Source organism: Melospiza georgiana, chromosome 6 (assembly GCF_028018845.1).
Source record: "Melospiza georgiana isolate bMelGeo1 chromosome 6, bMelGeo1.pri, whole genome shotgun sequence".
Taxonomy (NCBI): Eukaryota; Metazoa; Chordata; class Aves; order Passeriformes; family Passerellidae; genus Melospiza; species Melospiza georgiana.
The window spans coordinates 32,692,811-32,713,747 of record NC_080435.1 but is presented as its reverse complement, the minus strand read 5'-3'; the positions used below and the strand labels follow the sequence as shown (position 1 = coordinate 32,713,747).

At 38.8% G+C, this 20,937-nt stretch overlaps 1 protein-coding gene across 2 annotated transcripts; it reads right to left on the bottom strand.

Moving 5' to 3' along the window:
* Positions 1 to 1,225: 1,225 nt before the first annotated feature.
* On the bottom strand, positions 1,226 to 19,689 carry KATNBL1 (katanin regulatory subunit B1 like 1). 2 transcript variants are annotated; one of them, XM_058026747.1, is made up of 10 exons: positions 19,605 to 19,689; positions 11,625 to 11,757; positions 10,809 to 10,849; positions 10,164 to 10,443; positions 8,672 to 8,790; positions 8,434 to 8,484; positions 8,260 to 8,349; positions 7,617 to 7,706; positions 7,142 to 7,235; positions 1,226 to 5,651 (listed from the first exon to the last, which is right to left on the bottom strand). In XM_058026747.1, the coding sequence occupies exons 2-10, from the start codon at positions 11,736 to 11,738 to the stop codon at positions 5,619 to 5,621; spliced, it is 912 nt and encodes a 303-aa protein (XP_057882730.1). In that variant the 5' UTR covers positions 11,739 to 11,757; positions 19,605 to 19,689; the 3' UTR covers positions 1,226 to 5,618. The 2 variants fall into 2 exon arrangements, with proteins under 2 accessions (XP_057882730.1, XP_057882729.1); XM_058026746.1 differs by having other exon boundaries at positions 11,625 to 11,752.
* Between the last annotated feature and the right edge of the window lie 1,248 nt (positions 19,690 to 20,937).

The following is a 20,937-nucleotide window of genomic DNA, read 5'->3' as shown; positions in this document are numbered from 1 at the left end:
CAATAATCCATCATTCCACTTTTATCTAGACTAAGTAGATAAGACAGTTGATTCACATGAGGACAACTCAATAGTAATGAAATGTGCACTGTCCTAACAGCTGCCTGTATTTGTGCTATTCCCCCATTTAGAACCAAACATGCCACAGGTTTCTTGTATGTGGCAACTCTCCTCTGAAACCCTCCTAAAAACTGTTTAACTCTTGCAGAAGTTTGTCTCATGCATAAGAGATGTAATGAAAGCCTGTTATCACAAAGACAAAAAGATCAGCTATTTCTCTGAAGGTGGAATACTTACTGCACTAAGTCTTTAAATCCATAGAATATCTGAGATGAGTAGGACAACTGTGAGATCCAAACATAATTTGGGCTTTTTGAAAGTTCAACAGATTCAATTTGACAGAGACATAATAAATTACAAGAGCTATTTTATACTGTCTACAGGTCACTTTAAAGTATACTAGGGTGCATATGTACTTCCAACACCTACACCTGTAAGAGCAGGCAGTTTTGGGATGTAACTTTATCTTGATATTTAGATTTGGGTTAATTGTTTCACAATATACATAGTGCTTATGTAAAAAAGAAAGTATCAAGAATACAATTACAGTAAAGTCCACTAGTTCTGTTTATTTCAAGCCTATACATAGAGAAAACAGCCTCCTTCCCAAATCCAGAGGAAACTGTTATTCACAGAATGGTATTGAAAGAAGTCAGAAGCATGTTTGTAAAGCATTTGATCACATTTTGGCATCTACCACTTTCCAAAAGGGATTCAAATGGTTCTAAGCACTTGAAAGAATAAGGGGAGAATAAAAAGGTGGGAAAGATAAATGTGTGTTTGTTACAGCAAAGAACACATGTTTGATACCCCAACATTCAGTTGCTCATCTACACTACAGCACTCAAAGTAATGACTGACTAATTGAAGCAGTGATCCCTATGAATCACAACCACTATGGAACACATTCAAGCTGAAAACAGATCTCATTTTACAGCAATTATCAGAAGCCACAATCTATACAGATATACTACAAAACTCCTGTCAGTACAGAAACAAAAATATTCTAGGTCTGCAACAGTTGAAGACTAGGTGGATATTTCCATTTTATCCCTTTAAGGGACAGTGCTAGACCTCCTGCCTCCCTTATGGCAGGTTAGCATCTGAGAGAGTCCAGCTTAGTAGTCAATGCAAAAAACAAGAACAGAAACAATACTGCAGCTACAGTTATTTAGAATGAAAGTACTTTATTTTTTCCAACCAAGTTAAAAGTCAAACGTAGAGCTGTGAATGCACACTTCAATTAACAAAATTTGTGTGAAAAGTTTTAAAGATGGAAATTCTTCACAGTTGCTTCAAACTGAATCATGTTAAATAGCTAGCCCTGTGTTTTGTCTAGAATTCTCATCTTCATCTCCTCACTTCTAACAAGACACACTCTTAGTATATTTAAAGTAGATGAGCAATAAATAACATAATTAAGTCCTAAAGAATGTATGTGGAAAGAGGGAGAAAAATAGTTGCATTTAGTTTCATTCTGAGACATAAAACAAGTTATTTAACTCACAGAATAAACATTAATTGTTTAAGGAAGGATAACACAAGCACTAACAACACAAGCATGCTCAATCTATTTTCTCTGAATCTTTATCTGTAGCCTACAATGATTACTGTGTGTAGGATGGCAGACTGAAGGCAAAAATTAGACTACACTGTCTGGCTTTTACCAAGGCTATTAAAAACTGCTTCATTTTTTTTCCTTCACTAATGCAACATCAGCTCAATACAAATCTCCTCTCAAGAGAATTGACTGCTTTCATGAACTTTAGCATTTGCATTGTGCAAAGCTGGAATAACTTCACACCAATACCATAATTTGCATGGTTTTGTATTCTGAAATAGTTGACTATGAACCACCAGTTTCACTTTGCACCAGAAAACTAGGCACAAAAATAGCTGCAAATCTCCACATGAAGACAGACATTCAGTCTTCTGTAGAACTGGAAGATCTGGCAAGATGAACTGGCAAAAGCAACCACTTGCTAGTCTAAAATGTAAGCTTCACATAAGATACTTTCAAGTTTCCACACTAACAATGTCCACTCTTTTAAGAAAAAAACCCTCAAAAATCACAAATTAGCACTGTAGCATCCATCTTCAAAACCTTTATCTCTTCAATGCTAAACGCATAAAGATGTTTAATGCCAAACTTGCCTACTTCAGATGCCAGAACATGAAAATACAGCCTGTTTTATAACGCAGTGGAGCTGATGTCACTCAGCACAGGGCATGTGTACCTTGTCCTTTCCTACTCTCCCATCCCTCCTGCACCTCAAGTGTTAAAATTGCAGCCTCTGATAAAGCAGCCTACAGGAGGGAAAAAAAATTATTTATGTCTCACTGTGGAGGGTAAGCTCTTGGAAGGCTGCTGCTATTTTTTTTTTTAATACCAGCAACAATCTGTAAGCATTATTAAGGAGTGTAGAACTGCAGTACCTGTGTGATACAAGAGTAGAGGACTCTTTCCTGAGAAATAGGTATAGTTCCTTCAAAACAGAGACATACATAATCATTAAGACATGCTAACTTCTTCATACCCAGCTAATTAATGGCATAGCTTTTTCCACTCTTCAGCAAGCTATCAGCAATACCTCAACTTGGCCACTTCCATTTACAAAATACTAGACTTTTTTTCAGGCATGCAGAAAGAGACAGTTTGCCAGAAGGATTCTTCAATTTCAGTTTAGAGGATGGGCAAATCTTGGGTCACACTTAAAAGTACTCCTTCAGCAAAACAGCCTCAAGTACTTTCAGGGGAGACTGAGGCAAAAGACAACTGTTTTTCAAAGACATCAGTTTCACATCAAGGGGTATAATATGAAGAACAGCTTTGTAGAAACATCCTTCATCCTCAGTACATACGTGCTTCTGCATCACAAGAACACACAGGAAAAGGATTAATTCTGTCTGGATCTTCTGACACATCCTAGAAATACTAGTTTTAGAAAGTATCACAAAGATTGTAATTTATGCATAGGATAGCTCATAAACTTAATTCTTAGATTCACTGAGACAACTATATGAATTTAGTGGTGTAACACAGCTGTCATTTCGACTTTGACCAGATATTATACATGCACATTCTGTAACAGTAAAACTGATTCCTAGCCATTTGAGAGCTAAAGAGAATGCAAGAAGCTGAGCCTGAAAATTAGTGTGAACAGTTTCAATGAATAAAGAACACAATGGAAAAAATAATTTCATAATACAGACACCTGAACCCTGTTCTTACAGTCTAGTAGCTGCCTGAAAACAGTAAAAAATTCATTTAAAATAAGGCACAGATACTAATGACAATGTTTAATACTGTATTATTGATGCTGTCAAAATACAACTTTTGGCAGTTAAAAAGAATGCATTATTTTATTAGGTATTCCTCAGAAATGATCCTCAAATCAATCTTACCTTGCCTCTAAAACAAAAGCACTATCCACAGTTAGGATTTGTTAACTCTATGGCCACACACAGAATTATGAGCCTACATACCTAAATCTACATTCAAGCTAGGTTTTTAAACACTAGAGTATCCCTTTAATCAATTACAACTCTTCTTTCCTATATTATCAGAAATAAATGGCCATGAGTTACTTTGTCTATTAAAAAATAAATCTGACTTTCCATAAACAGTAATCTCCTTGAGGAGTAATCTAAGAGTTCCAGCAATTGCCACCCAAATGATGAAACCAGACTTGGTTACTTTTACACTTAAATGTTCAATGGAACAGTAAAGTAATACAAGAATGTTGTCATACTATAGTTCCTTTAGATATTTAATTGATAGTAAGAACATTTGAAAAGTCCTATCTCAAAACTCTTTTAGCATGAAATATCTCTAATGATGCAAAACAATTCAAGCAAAAAGACTGGCTATGTGTGTCTCCAAATTGTCCCACAAAGTTTGCAATTTTGGGATGCCCCAGAAACTCTTTGTAACTGACTGCCCTAGGAAATGCAAAACCTTTGGTGGTTTAGAGAACAGTCAAACAACTAAAAGCACCAAGCTCTCAGATTTCAAGCTGGCCTTCAGAAGTCAGCAACAATGATACATAAACTAATACAATACTAAGCAACAGGAGGCCTGAACTTATTGACCACTACAGGAGTTTAAAATTAATTAATCCGTAAAGCAAAAACCACTTGTGGCTATCAAAAGACTTTTCTCCTGCACGTCAATAAAAGTGCACATGCTTAATGCTAGGTATGAAAACAACCCTTGCAAGTACTTATTTTTAAGGAAGTAGGCTATTTGGTCATACCTGCTGTGCATGTACACTTTTAAGTGAAGAGCTGGCACTTTAAGTTTTAATTGAAAAAGCATACTTTCTAATCACAAAATTAAAAAAGGCAACAGCAAGCCTAAGATTAAGACTCCCTCAGAGCTATTAAGATATAGCTTTTAAATTAAAATAGAACAGCATATCAATATGACAGTAAAAGTTTATAGCTGTATCCTCAATGCTGTTGTTGGTATGACTTTGCCATCATTGATCAGGTTAGAACTTGATCAATTTTGCAGAAGTTCTTTGTCAGTTTCTTAAAGGAGGTAGTATAAAAAGGGTGTGATTTGAATAACATGGCCTCACCTGGCTGTAAACATTTCAAACAAGAGACATAAATATCTATGATAAAAAGTACTGTGGAAGAGATTATTCTAGAAATTGATTTTTTTTAACTTGAAAAGAAAAAACAATAGATATATTTAATATATTTACTTATTTGCATGTAGTTTGAATGATACAGAACAAGATTACCGTGTTAGAAATCCACATACAATATAAAAACATTTGTTAGACATAAATTCACCGTTCTGCTGACATTTGCAATAACTGTTTACCCAAGCTTAACTTCAGGTATTTATAATATTTTTCATACATGAATCTTGGTATATGTGCAATGTTTCATTAACTACACAATGTGAAACCCTGATTTTTGTAGTTTTTCATCACAATCTGAACATAATAGCTATTTGCATCTTAATACATTGGCTTTTTGAAACACTAGTAATTAAGGCATCTTTGCTGTATAGTTTCTCAATAGTGCAAACAAAAACTGTCTTTAATAATTTGATTAAAACATACAAGTAACTGAATAGCCCAAAGTTTTTTGTATTTTATGTAATTGGAAGATAATTGTGCATTTTGGAGTTCTCTTGTGAAAGAGACATTTAAAAGCTCTTAATGCTGATTGTTTTTGTTGGTTCCTTATATCTGGTTCTGCTGTCTTGTCTTCATGACAGTATAGTTCATCTTCTTTTATGGATGATGTTGTAAGGTACAGTAGCATTTAAAGGAATACCTAGGAACTGAGCAAATCCCAAATGCAGCAAAGGCATACAGTTTTCATAGTGCACTTTCACCTCATTGAAGTAAAAGTTGCTCCTACTAGACATTTTTCCACTTCAATGTGAAGTAGATTGTTAGAGTTTTGTTAGTGGTTTCATTAAACAGCTTGACAGTTCAGTTCTCTTCTGCCAGTATTTCTCAAAAGGCTTTCAGCACATATTTCAGGGATACTTTAGGGACTGTTTCACCACATAAGCACACTGTTTCCCCATCATGTCAGTGTAGCTGCAATAAATAAGCATTTACATCCTAGAAGGAAAAAAGGAGAAAGTGTTTGTCACTTTACTTATAGCTCCAACATCAACTCTATGTCTGAAGCAGGGCAACCTCAGGACCATAACACACGAATAATTATATTTGCCCAAATTTCAGAACCAGTTATCATCACGATTACTTTCCATTAATGTTTACAATGACATTTCTTTAAGTACTAAAAAGCCTGCCAGAAGAGTAGGATTAGTTTTCAAAGCTATCAATTTCATCTGTTATTCCTCTGCTCCCTGCCTGAGCAGGACAGATCATCATCATCATATGATCACATACTTAAAACATGTTATGTATGACATTCCTTCACCAAACCCCTCCAACATTCTTGGACTACTTTTGCTCTGACTTGCTCAGGTGACTTTGGTCACAATCTATCCTGATGCACTAAGACAGCAAATGAACATAAAGGGAACCTGAACTCTAGAGAAACAAACTGACACTACCTATAACTGCTATTCTGATCCAGCAAAAGAACTAGGCAGTCCACATAACATGCTCTCATAGCTCAACCAAGTTGGGAGTTAGAACTCAGTTCTTCTGCATCCCTGTTCACTGAAACGCTGCAAGAATTTTGTAATTATCCTTGTAGGGATATCAAAACTGAAGTCGCAGGTGCACAGCGGTCCCAGAAAAAAGAGTTTACTTGTTTGACACATCAAAGTGATCAATTCTGTAGCACAGAAATATAGATTCACCAAACCTCCTTCAGATGTAAGTAAAAGATGCAATTTTTAAGTTCTTTTCAAGTTCACTCAATCTTGCACACAACCAACCGTTTGCTGTAACTCCTTTCTCACTGTCCACCTTCACCAGGTCCCTCCAGCTGGAGATGTTTCTATCTAGTCTAACTTTTGGTGCCCAATCTCAGAAAGCCATGTATATAGAGATGAGCACAAACAGAAAAGTATGGATCTACCAGACACCCTCATTATGTAACTGATACCACAACCTAATGAAAAATGCAAGCAGGGATACGTCTCAGACAGGCTCTTCTGCCCACCAGAAACTCACCATTTTCTAAGCATTAGGTCAGCAATAAGCTTTAGAATTTAGCATGTTGTCACTTGCTCCTGCCACCTGATGTGCAAATGCCAACGATGTTCCCAGGCTAAGATTCTCCATTACACTTACTACAATGGCTACAACAGATCAAAGAGAAAACATCTGTCCCTTCCACAGTCTACCTACTTAACTGAGCCCTTTTTCATATCATTTTAAGGCTTATTACTATTAGATACTTTGTTATTAAGGAGATGCTTAAGCATAATTATAATTTTAATTCACAGAACTATCATAGGGAAACAACTCCAGACTTCTGTAAAAACCATGCAACACACTTGAGCATTAGCAGCAATGAAAGTAAAAGTGTGTCTGTCCAACCACAGTTTAGCATAAGTAAAACAGGAGGAATACCAGAAGTGATACAATCATGTTTATTCCTGAACACAACCAGAACTGGAACCAAAATTTACCTTAGCTATATTACCAGTATATCCTGGAACCAGAGTAAGGTGATTCTCCTGTTCCCACAAAATACTTAACTGTTGTTTTAAAATATGAATATTTCTGAAAGAGAATGAACATCACTTTATAACCCAGGTAGTATATTTCAGTAGTCTCTTTTATTAAAATGAATTATTAATGCTGCATATAGACTTAGCCTATACAATAGGTATTGCCACAAGAGCTGAAAAATTTAGATTCAACTTCTACAGCATTTGTATAATCCCTGATATGACTACATCCTACAGGTATTAAAACAGTAGCAAAAAAAAGAAAAACAAAACCAGTGACTTAACTATCCTTAAAATACTTCTAATCTTTAACTTTAAAATTGTAAGTGTGCCTTTTGTAGGCAAGATGTGCTCCTACTGATCAAAATTAGAACAGATTGAGATGAAATTGACTACAGAAACACATTTAAGTATGTCCCAACACTATACTCACCCATCTTCTGCCTTTTCTGTATGTGCAGATAGTTCTGACCACCATCTTTTAATGACAGCCTGAAGCCAGTTTAAACCCACTATCACATATCTGTAACAACACATTTTACACATTATGCATTTCCCTCTCCCTGAAGACTATCTACAAGCCAGATAAATAAAGCTTGAGATAACTTTGTAAGCAATTGAGAAAGCAACACATTTTCTATTCTGGAAGGAAAGAATCTAGACAAATTGGTAAATTTAAATTCTTGTTTACACTTACAATTTCTAAGTGGTAGTCTGAAGTTCTTGTTGAAAAAGTACAAGAAAACTCTGCCTTGATTATATGTTATAAAGCATACTAAAACCTCAGTGCTAATCTTTTTTAATATTTAGGATAAATAAATCTGCATAAGGGCAAAGCCAGTCCTCTCCCCCAAGTGCCTAACATTGCAGAAAAGAATTTCTGCACTGCTGTTTTGTTAGAGGAGAAAGCTCTGGAATGGAAGCTTTCGTCCAAACCTTTCTCATTTCCTGAGAAAGGCCGAGCTGGAGAAGGGGCAGAGGGAACAAGAGTCAGAGGATTAAAAACCATTGATTTCCAGGGCTCTGCACAGCCAGGAAGTAATAATGTTTCAAAAACATCCCAAGCTGATACTTACTCTTCGTATTTGCTTTTAAGCAGAGATTTCACTAAGGGCAAAAGATCTACACAGCAGCCAACTGAAACATATGGTTTTTCTTCCTGTAAACTTAAAAACAAGATGTTTCAGAAGTGTTTGAACTTCAGTGTAGTCATAAGCAGGTTCTAATTCCCCACTTTTTTCTGTTTGTACCTGTTTGTAAGCACAGGAAGGCAGTCTACTACTACTCCAAGATCCTGTATCCTAGAAACAGTAAGAATAAAATCAGAAGTGTTACTTGTAGATCCTACTACTAGTAGTAGAAGCATACGCTTCCACTATGATTTAAACAGTGTAACTAAGTCACAACATTTACAGAACTGCTACAAATACTGTGGCATATTTCAGATTGCTGTCATTTTAAGGATATAAAAGAAGAGACTTATTTTACCTCACTAAGTAGGCTACCAGTTCACTTATACTTCTCCTTCTCCAAAAGGTTAAAGCTACATTCAGTCTCAGATTCCTGCTGAAAAGAACTTGAGCCATAGTTTCATGGTCCTGAGAAACCTGCACATTTTTAAAAATATAAAAAGTTGCCACAAGTTTAGCAGACAGTGATAAAACAATAAGCTACTCAAAAATCATCTGGTATACTCTACCTGTATGTTGATGAGTCTGTTTTAGAAATTTATCTAAGAATAGACTTAAACCCATAAATTTCCCTTAGGGGTCACAAAAATATCACCTACTTTACACGAAAGCTGCAAGAATAAGGTTTGTACCTCTTTACCAGCTAAGACAGGTATCTAATTATTAAAATGAGCATTCATGTGCATCAACCTATAATTCTCACCAACTCTGAGAACTTTTTACTTAGATTATTATTAATTTTGACACAATTTATACACAAGTAATTGCATGTATTATTCCAAACTCCAACAGAAAAGGTTCATTTCTGTAAAAGCCTGTTCTCTGAATGAAGTTCAGGCATTTTAATTAATTAGATCTTGGACTGGAATGAACACTGCAGAGCCACACACATCTCTCAAACCAGTTAAACAGTCATTTGTGACCAGAGGCCAGTGATCTGCTCCTTAGCTTCTCAGAAAATGAATCTTTCCATTTTCATTTCTTTACCCATCTTTCTGCAGCCTCTTTATTGTAGCTATTCTGCTCTTTTCTTGAAACCACCAAATTAAACAGTGCAGAAGTGCTGCAGACTTGCACCTTTAGCCCAGCAGCTTCTCAGGGCTCTCCCTCACAGGAGCACACATTTACAGCACTGTGACAAGGCAGCAGCATGGTGGATGACAGTTTCTGATCTTACCTTCCCTGCCTCACCTTAAACGCCTGCAAGCCCCAAAGAGTAACAAAAATCTATTGTGACAGAAATGCAAACTTCAACATTAAGGGCCTTAAATGGCCTTCACTGTCACAAAACCCATTTAATTTAAATATCTGACCTTTTAGACAGTTTCAGAAGCCCTGCAAGCATCGTCTAGGTTTCCTCAACCAACCCCAACAAGAAATAAAGCTCATACAAACACTTAAGTTAGTTCTGCACCAAGTTGATACTGCTGCTGAAAATTGTTGTAATCTACCTCACCAATGATTATTCTCATTGATATACTAACATTTTTACACTTCTGTAAACACACACGTGGGCACCTGTCCTGCCAGTTCATGAAACCTATGCAGGTCAAAACAACATTCTCCTTTGGTGCTGACACCATTTTAATCCAGTCAAGTCTGGCAGATCTGAGCTTCTGACCTGATACAAATATGAAGAAAAGTGGCAGGACTATTACTATTGACAACTCCATCACCATAAATGGACAGACTGTAAATCTCCGGAATTGAAGGAAATTATTCTAAAAAAAGAAACTTTCACAGCTAATTACAACAAACACTTTTGTAAACTGGAGTTTCTTCAAACCTACCTCGGAAAAAAATGCACTGTATTTGGATGAGGGGCCTTCTGTTTGAGACGAGCCAGAGTCGCTAGAATTCAGCAAGTGTGTCCGACTGTTGTGAAGTTTTGCGGGCAGATTCCCTGCACAAGCCAGTTCATTTTCTTTATTTGCCATGTCACGGCCCCTAGATTTAGGGCACAGTTTCTTTCTGTAACAAGGCTTCGGAGTATAACAATGAACTTTCCTTTTACAATATACCACTTTGAAAAGAGAGAGGGGACTGGCCACCGTTTTTCCAACCGTTACTCTGCAATAATAAAGCACTGTTTTAGTGAAGGTTGATCCAAACCAAATCAATTGCATTATTATGTTTATATATATATAATTATGAATTCAGCAGTCACATTTCAGGTTGTTGAAAACATTTTTCCCCCAATACATATCCTAATGACACTAGGGTTATTAGAAGTCATGCCACCAATATTATTCTGTTTTTAGTAATGCAGAGACTCGCCGTTATGGAAGAAAAGACAAGAACAAAGAACTGTCTTTAAAATCAAGACCCATCATCCATTTGTGTTTGCTTTGATGTTGTAATCAATTTCAACTGTGATTTTCTCCCTACCTCTGTCACACTTTAAACTCAGATATCACATAGCACAGCCCTCCTACCTGTTTGTGTATGAAGCCAGCTGTTTTGGAGATTTCTTACCCTGGGAGAAAGGAAATACGAGAAAAAAATGTATTACTATAAAGGGTCAAACACTCCCATCTATACTACTTAGCATTAATGATAACATTTAGATTGCGCCATCAGCAGGAGAACGTTATCTTTTTTTGGTAACACTGATCATAAAATATTATTTTTAATAGAAAATTTTAATAAACAGAAGATATTGATATCTTCACCACTGTTTGAAGAGGTCTTACAGTACGTTTGCCTCTCCAGTGCTTCCTCTGTACCTCACTGTCTTACTCTTCAGTCAGTAACACAGGTAAGAAATTTCAAAAATTACTTTTGAATAGCAAGAATCCAGTGAAAATCTACGTGCTACCAACGTGCTAGTGAAGTTGTATAATTATACAACGATCTATTTCAATGAATGGGTTTCACCTACTCCACCTCTCACTTGTGCCATGCAGCTCTCTTGGCAAGAAAGAATTTTCATGACAGAATTCCTGTATTGAAACGTTTTTTGGCTAGATTGCAGAAAAGCACACATGAGTAAGACTGTATCAATCAGTACCTACTGCTCATATGGATGATACAATGCACTGATCTGTGCAGCTGCTGCCTGGATCTATTACACAGTTTTCATACTAAAACTGCTATAGAAACAATTCAAAGTTCTACTGCACATCTAAATATCAAATGTTTAGTAGTGTTGTGCTTCTAGATTTAGACTGCTCAGAATTATAAACTTGTTTAAATCATCAATTTTCTCAGAGGACATAAAATAACCCAACAAACAACACAAAACAGCTTACCTCCTTCATGATCTTTTTAGTGGAAGAAGAGATTCTTTTTCTGGAGAGATCAATGGGATGACCTTCAATAAGCAAAACTTTCTGGTTTTTAACATTGTGAGCTTCAGATGCCATAATCTCTCAAATCCCTGTTCTCAAGGGAAAGATATTTAGTTGTATTTTCTAAAACATTCTGTCAGATTTCTTCAAACACAGCTAGCAACACTAGAATTCAACTATTTCCAAGATCTTCCATCCTAGATATAACCCAAGACATCATCCTTTAGTGCATATTACCTGGAAGCCTTATTATTAACACTATGGAATTTCAAAATCCCTATTTAGCTTTCAAGAAAGAGGAAACAAAACAAAAATCACCCCAAGAAACCAAGGCAGAGATTCTGTTTTCACACCAGTTTCTACACCTGCACTGAGGGGTGCCATACAAACAAGAATTCAAGTAAAGAATAGGGCAATTTCTGAAATTCTTTCCTTGCACTACGAATTTCATCTGCCACCTAGAGAAAAATAATTGGTTTCACATTTGTTTCCAAGTACGAAAGGCAGCCAAAAAAATTGATTCTTGTTTTTTAGGAAGAAAGCAAGCTTTATCAAAATAATGAAGGTTTAAAAAAAAAGTGAAAGATCTTCCCCTTAGTTTATTGGCAAATCTACATCCTCCCTCCCCACCCATTTCTGTCCATGCAGTCCTTTGGCCATTTTTCATACTAAACCTCACAACTTTATTTTATGCCTAAAGTCCTTTGTCTTGAAGTATGCAAGTATTTTTATAAGAATCAACACCAAGACTGGGACAGCTGTACATACATGAGATTTTGCATGTTTCATGTTTTGTAAGCAATCAGGAGATCCATAGCTTGAGACTAGGTTCACTTACTACATCATAGAGGCACTATTCTTGAAGTGTTTTAGCAAGACATCCTATGCTATTTTTAAAAGACAACAATTTGCTGCAATATTACTGCTTTTTCCCCCTAAAAGGTAACACTGTGGTCTCAACATGAGTGCTCCCATCTCTCCCCTCAATCTTTAACAGCAGCCCTATTCTCTTTACTCTATGTAGCAGATTTACCTCACATTAAGAACTCTGGCATTTAAAAGACTAAGACACTGAGCACTGAATAAGCCAGATGGGAAACAGCTTATTGGCCATGAAGATCCATGCAGTAGCTAAAGGCCATCAAATGAAACAAGCAGGTGGCAGGCCAAAACAAGACAGATGCTATATTCAGGCACATTAAAATCCCTCTCTTAGGGCACAGTGGAAAAAAAAAATTCTTCAAATATTCTGGAATTGGATCAGTACTAAAGAATTTCACTTGAGATGTCTCTCAAAAATGGAATATTTACTGACAGAATCCCTTACTCTGTAAAATGGGAACATAGAGCCCTCAGACTACAGCAATAACTTCAAATGGCAGCATTAATTAGGGCAATATCTTTAACAGCTGGTGGCCAATATTTTTCCAGATGCAAGTCTGGCTTAAGACTGGTTCATTAACTTAATTTTTTCACACTATGAGACAGTGATGAAGAGTGATCACTTTGTTAGTTCTCCACAATTCCTAGTTCTTCCACACAGGTCTGTAAATTTTTCCCTGAAGTTTAGAAAAAAACCTCACATAAACAAACACCTTTTCCTCTGCCTATCAGACTGGTTAAAACCACTACTTGGACTCAAAATGGGCTGTATATTAAAATTTGCACTTGGATCACAACACCAAGGCATATGCTGAACAACTGGACTTTTGAAGAAAAATGGAACAATCCTAAAATCCAAACAAATCCATCCATTTATTCCAGCCAGTGATGAAGAGGACTTGGAAAAAGTCTTGAGTTTTTTTTTCTTCTATCCACTGTTTGAAAATAACACTGAAGGGAAAGCAATAAACTGAAATATTTGGGGGGGGCAATCTCCCACCACCAGAGTTAAAACCCACAGCCACCTCATCAGATGCTAAAAACCCCTGATCTCTGTTGCTGAAGGAAAATTTTTGTGATTATTCCCATAACACACTATCAGCTTACAATTCCTCAGGCCTAACAGTGACTGTTCCTTATTTTTCCTTGTTTAACAAATGATCTCAACCTACCCTCATCTTTCACACTAAGCAGTACATGAGAATCTGATCACCAAAATAAATGACAGCACTATATAACTAGAATACTTTTTGCTTAAAAGAAGTGTAAAATATTAGAAGGCTAGAAAAAATATCTTACCAAGGAAATTCAACCAGCTTATCTGTTTTTAATACTGGGCTCTAAAGAGCATCTAACATCTCAAAATACCTGAACTGGAGCTATCTGAACTGGAGAGAGAGGACTCTGGATGGAAGGAAGTTCCTTACAAAGGTTGCATGTGTCCAGGAGAAAAATTAAGAGAATTTTACACTCTAACAAATCTGATATAAGAATATATTGTTCCCCAGCCTCCCAATTGAAACAACAGATCTATTAATTCTTTCCTTAAAGACTGGTAAAATAAATTCAAAAGGTAAAGAGATTATCAGATATAAAGGAACATTTGATGAAGCAAAGTAAAACCCTCGTGTATGACTTCACTGTCCAACAGTTTAAAGGGGTTTCAATAGTTTAACCTGTTGAGGGTCTCAGATTATGCAGAAGTAGCAGTGAACATTTAAGCAGTAATGAAACAGCTGTGTTTTTAGCTCCCTTGGAGCTGACAAAGTACCTAAAGAAAACACGTGGAAAACACAGTCAATATTTAAAGAGCCTCAAGGAAGACCCAGACTGACATCCCTGTTGCACTAATTAGTAAACAATGTAATCAAGAACAGACTTAGTGGACACAAACAAGTAACATAATGGGAAAGATTCAGCCTGGCTGTCACTAAGGCAACAGCCTGGGGAAGAGAAGGCTCCAGGGTGACCTCACTGCAGCCTTCCAGTACCTGAAGGGGCTACAGAGAGCTGGGGAGGGACTTCTTACCAGGGCATTTGTGATAGCCCAAAGGGGGTAACAGCTTCAGGCTGAAACAGGGCAGGTTTAGATTGGATATAAGGACAAAATTCTTTACTGAGAGGGCGTTGAGGCACTGGAACACATTTCCTAGAGAAGCTGTTGATGCCTTGTCCCTGAAAGTGTTCAAGGCCAAGTCAGATGGGGCTATGAGTAGTCTGGCCTAGTGGAAGGTGTCCCTTCCTCCCCACAGCAGGGAAATTGGAACTAGAAAATCTTTAAGGTCTGTTCTAACCCAAATTATATTAAGATTCTGTGAAGTCTTGCTCTGCAAAATTAATGGAATTTATTAAGAATATGGGGTAGTACAACATGGATAAAGGGCAACTAAATGATAGAGTCTATTTGAATTTCCAAGTCCCTCACTTAAATCTTGAGGAAACTAAGCAACCAAGTGAAAAAAGGGAAAGCTCTTGCATGCACAGGTATCTCAGGAACAGCTATAAATTGCCTAAGCAGTTTCCACACTGCAGAAAATCACCTCCAGATCCCTGGGGGAAACCTGCATTGGTTTATGCTGTTCAATATATTAATAAATTATGTCACAAAAGGGGATGAAGACTGTTGACAATACAAAGTCATAGCTGTGAAGATAAGGGCTAACTGAAGAACTGGAGAAGGACTGTGATGTACAAGAAGCAAAAGCAATACTTATAGATCAATATAAAGCAAAGCCTATGTATCTGCAGGCAGGAGAAAATTCTGGGTACCTTTTGGAATCACAGCCTCTGAGCCAGTAACTGTCACCCACAACAATGTCTGGATGTAGGACAGCTTACCTTAGATCAATTGGACTGCTCAGCACTTCATGTGGATCAGTAAATAGAAAAATAAACAGAACACTATTGTGACAGTGTACAGAACGAATTTGTGCCTGTATTTCATATACTGAGAGAAGGGTTAGTTAAACTTTCTTTAAAAAAAAACTAATCAACCCTAAAAAGTCAAAAAGATTTCTGAGTAAAGTAGAAAACAGCTCAGACAAAAGAAGTTAAAAATACATGGAATATCTTTCATATAATCAACAACTGATTAGATCAGCCTCTTCAGTCTGGGGAAGAGGCTACTTATAGCCATCAGGGGAAATAAGACAAAGGCCTACAAAATGAATGGCTTGGAGAAGCTGCATAGAGATTGTGCCCACTCTTGCCCAATGTAAAAAAAAGGGTGAAAAGACAATAGGTGAAGATCTGATCAAAACAAACAATGTTAAGCTGTGTGCAAATTATAATCAACCTGAGCTTGCCACAGGATGTTGTGGATCCAAATGTTTTATATGGGTTCTAGGACAGAGTGTGCAAATGCATTTAAAAAAATATATATACTGAAAATGATTAAATTCAGATACACAACCCATATAGTCCAAACAGAGCAGAACACAAGCAGAAGAATCTGGTATACACAAACCTAACAGTGCTATAATAAACTCAGTCACCATCCTAGGAAACCAGCTTTGAAAGGCTTAGTAACACCTAGGAAAATGCTGGCTAGCCAGCAATTAAATAGATGAATGCTACAGGATGAAAGGCACTTTACATGGCTCTTCACAACTTTGATTTCCTATTTGCAGTCAGATGTCATCTAGGGATAGCTAATTAGACACTACAGTCCCCTGTAATTTTGGGATATATACAGAGGGTTCTTAAACTGGCCTTAGATACTAATTCATACAGTCAAACAATCTATACCTTAATGTCTTTAATTTCTGACTTTTCCCTTGTGATGAGCACAGCTAGTTTTATTTGATCAGACAATCTGCTATACAATCTCATTGAGGCCAATGCATTTCCCTCATTTTACAAAGTTTTTTAAATTAAACGAAGGAGAGAATGCATGCCCCTTCAGCTCTGCCTTGGTCCACTGTACAATCCTAAACTGTTTTACAAGCTAACAAGGCAGACTGCACATCTGAACAGAGATGTATGATTTCATTAGGATGACAGAATCCAATTCCATTCATTTCCCCTTTACAGTGGGTGATTTCTCACAGCAGACAACAATCTTCCCTTCTGCTCCTTTTACTCTCGTCAATCTTCAGTAAGCAGAAGGACTAGAGTAATAGCAGCCATGTCTCCTGAGACGAAGCTGTTGGCCCCCACAGCCAACAGACACTACCTGTGCAAAGTTTTCCTGACGGTTCTACAGGTATTTTCTATCTCTGATCTCTCCCAGATGCAATAAAACTCTTCAGGTCATACTAGAATTAGGCAAAGACAGCCAGCACTAACAGGCTTTCAAGTGCACATCTGTTGAAGGCAAGTATTAACAACTCTGCCACTCCCTCCCATGTCCCAAGTTCTGGGCACAGTCCCCTGAGAAGGACAAACTCTTCTTGGCACATTACATAATCTATGTGCATATTAACATAATATTGTTTTTTTACAGAACACAGGCTGGCATACTTTGCATGGCAGCAAGGAAAATGTTAAATAATCTCTTAAGCCATCAGCAATACCTTTCAAAACACACACTCTTCCATCCTATTCCTTGTCCAAATTCTTAATAGCCAATTCTTCCTGCAGCATTCCATGTGCACCAGCCATGGTAAATATTCCTGTGATTCTCCTCCACCTCACAGTAACCCAACTGCAAGTTCAAGGATGACAATATTAAACTCAGATGAAAAACTTAATTAATCATTATCCCAAGGAGGAGAGCACATGCCTTGAAAGCATTCCAAACAGGTATGCATCAGGGAAGCAGTAATGGTCAACTCATTTCACTGGCAATTATCAGAGCTAATGGTCACAAGTAACTTCCAAGAATGGTTATTTCAAATTTACTTCCAAAAATAAATTAGCACTATCTTATGACATAGAAGTGATTCGTTAAGCTTGGCATAACTTCCTTGCATTTTAGCTCCAATAAATGTTACAAAATCCATGTGCCTTTCTTTTAGAAGGCTTCCACATCCTTTGCATATGAAACAGTTTGGTTTTTGCAAATTTCTTTTTTAGTAACTGAAAATTGAGTTTTCTTAAAAAGAGGAAGTGGAGTTCAAGATTTTAAGGAGTATGCTAATGCAAAATTTTTCTGCAACATTAAAAAGAGTGTTATATCCCAGCAGAACAGCTTTTTAACGTGCTACACTTGTCAGGGCATTTGTTCCAGTTTAAAGTTTCCTATATTGATAAAAACTACAGGAATTTCTCAAAATTTGCAATAAATCAAAATAAAATTGAACAACCAGTTATGGTAAATTAGCTTATACCTAAGATTTAAGCTCATTTTCCTCTTACATAGGGAATTTGTATGTGGCCCACTGTCATAATGAACCTCCAAAAACAACCACATGTGACAGCTCCTCCAAGTTTAGTGAGGAGGAACCCAGGTGTGCATTAGCTCCCCTTGTGGAGACAGCCTGGGAGTCTAATAACTGAACCTTATTTACATTTTCTACAAAAAAAAAGTCAAACAAGAATTCAGTTTTCTGCTTCTGGAGGCACCACTGACAGGTTTTTTAAGCTGCCATAAAGTAACAGCAGTTGTCAGTGGTGAAGTCCTTTCTGAAGTCATCTTTCACAAATGAAAATATATTTCTACCTGTTGATTTTCACTTATTAACACTCTGGGGACAATAAATTTGAAAAGGTTTTATAACTAAGAGGTGTTATAAAATAAATAGATTTTCACAATATTGAAGCTTCCACATTAGTGTTTTACACGGCTCTTTAAGAAACTACCCATGAAATTAAAAACAGCAATTTCTTTTACCATTTGCTGCTCAACCCAAAGAATTAAAAAAAAACTGGAACAAGAATTTTGAAATCAAACCCAGAGACAGACATAGTGGCAAACCCCTCAAGCTCCTAAGTTGATGGAGGCTAAGGAAGTACTCACTACACGCCCCCCCGCCTCCACAGCCTGTGATTACACAACTTTCACATGGCTCTTTATGCTACCCTCAAATACACTTCTATTATTGATAGTAGTCTATTTACAGCATTTAAAAAATCTTCTTCATTCTTAGTCAAGCTTCTTACCCTAGGAACAACATACAGTAAAAGTAGGCAAGTGAATATACATAGACAAGGCTGTAAGAATACATGTATATCAGGATACTGCCATTTACTTTCTAATACATATATATAAGCTACCTTAATAATAACATTTTTAATATAATGATATTCTGATTTTCAAAGTTTAGGGGTACAAATCAATTCTAATTTTAGTTCCAGAACATATTCATATTCTTTCCAATCAGCAAGGCAAAAGAGGCACAAACCTGCCTTCTGTTATGTTTTAATTCTACTAAACGTGGGTAACTACATATTTTTAATTAGTTCCCTGATTACAGTCAAAGAATAAGAGGAAGAAAAAAACAGGAGAACAGGAAAAGTAAAAATGATGTTCCAAGAAAAGATGGAGGAAAGCTGCTTCTAAGCCAATGGACTTAACCTTGCTCCAAAGCAAAGCATGTTACAAAAACAGAAACAAAAGACTTCCAAGATCACCACCTAATCTCTCTATCGTTAAAAGAGCTCTCTATTCAAAATGTCTTTACTTTAAATCTGCATGTCAAATCATCCAGCCCAACACTGAAGAAAATAATTTGAAGCCTTTTGAACGAAGTCATTAATGCAGGATCTGATCTTCAAGCACTTAAGGCCCCCCCCCTCACCCCCCTCCTTGCCCCTGGAATCTGTCACACCCAAGAAATTAAATCCGTCAGCAGGCCTCACACCCAGCTTGCTGTCCTCCTCCCTTTCGGCAGCACCAGAGCCTGCCCCGCTCTCCTGGCACGTATCCGCCAGCACACGCGCCTGCTTCGAGCCGAGCCTGCTGGCACCATTTCAGTGAGGAACCCAAGCGCCACAGCCCGCTCTCCGGGGGCGGCGGGCACCGCACACGGCAGGGCCGGGGCGCCGGGCGAGGCCGCCGGCCAGCGGCACGGAGCGATCCGCGCCCGCGCACCGCCCGCGGCCCCGCCGCCCGCCCGGCGCGACACCGCGGAGCCCCGCTGCGCTCCCCGCGGCCACGGCGGTTCCCGCGCCACTCACCCGCTGCTCATGTTCGGGGCCGGGCCGGGCGGGCGGAGCGGCGGGAGCGCTACTGCCGGGGCCCGGCGCCCGGAGCCTGCGCCATTCAAACGCCGCCGCGGTGCACGCCGGGGCGCGCGCGCCGCGCCACGCCCCGCCGCGCGGCACCGCAGCGCCCTCTGCCGGCCGCGGCCTCGCGCCACGCCCCGCCCCGCCGCGCGCTGCCTGCGTCACTGCGCGCCCGCGCGGCCTCGGGGGCGGGGCTGCGCAGGCGTGAGCGAACCGGGAATGCTGAGGGATCCCAGTGATGGAGCAGCAGGGAGGGAACCGGGAATGCCGGATGGTCCCAGTGATGGAGCAGCAGGGAGGGAACCGGAAAGGCCTGGTGATCCCAGTGATGGAGCAGCCTTGAGGGAACCGAGAATGCCGGGTGATCCCAGTGATGGAGCTCGGAGCCCGCGCTCTCCGCCTGTGTGCCGGCCGCCAGTGCCGAGCCGCGGTCAGCAGTGTGCCATGCTCAGACTGGCTGAGCAATTCACGGTAGCTCCACGCTCTGCTGCATTATCACAGAAACACAGAATAAGCTGAGTTGGAAGAGCCGCACAGGGATGACCAAGTCCGACTCCTGCATGGCACCAGTCCAAGTCCAACTCCTGGTCCTCCAGGAGTTGCCAGGGCACTGCTGACTCAAATTCAACTTTCCATCAGCCAGGACCCCCAACTTCCTTTCCATGTCAGTGTTTCCCAGGTTCTCATTTCACAGTCTGTCCATACATACAGGGTTGTCCATCCCAGGTGCAGAATCCAGCACTTTCCTTTGTTGAATTTCATGTGGTTGGTGATTGCTGAGTTGCTGAATTTGTTGAGGTCTCTCTGTAGGGCCTCCAGGCCTTTGAAGGAGTCAACAGCTCCTCCCAGATTTGTACTGTCTGTAAATTTGTTTAGTATCACTTCCAGTCCTGTGCCCAGCTCATTGATGATGTTGCCAAGCACAGGGATGAGGGTGGAGCCTTGAGAACCACACTAGTGGCAGGTCACCAGTCTGGTGTCACCCCCTTCACCATAACCCTTTGCACCTGACCTGGGAGCCAGTTGCTCACCCATCACATGATGTGTTTGTCCAGCTGTGTGCTGGACAATTTATCCAGAAAGATACTATGAGGAAAAGTTTTGAAAACTTTGCTAATTATAACCAGTAAGGCCTTTCTGTCCTGGCTCTTGTGTGGGAGCAACATAGGACACGCTCTTTGCTGGAGGTGGTATCCTTATTTCATTGATGGGCTCCTCAAAAAAAGTGACACTACTTTTCCATAGGAAGGAAAGCACATAGCCCCAGTTTCAGGTGCAGATGGAA

Bases quoted from the DNA above. Each gene is read 5' to 3' on its own strand.
- KATNBL1 (XM_058026747.1), bottom strand. From the start codon at position 11,738: ATGGCATCTGAAGCTCACAATGTTAAAAACCAGAAAGTTTTGCTTATT. The intron at 10,850-11,624 runs GTAAGCTGTTTT...CCTTTCTCCCAG, and splicing joins CTAAAAAGATCATGAAGGAG to GGTAAGAAATCTCCAAAACA. The intron at 8,791-10,163 runs GTAGGTTTGAAG...AAAAATGTGCAG, and splicing joins ACAGTGCATTTTTTTCCGAG to GTTTCTCAGGACCATGAAAC.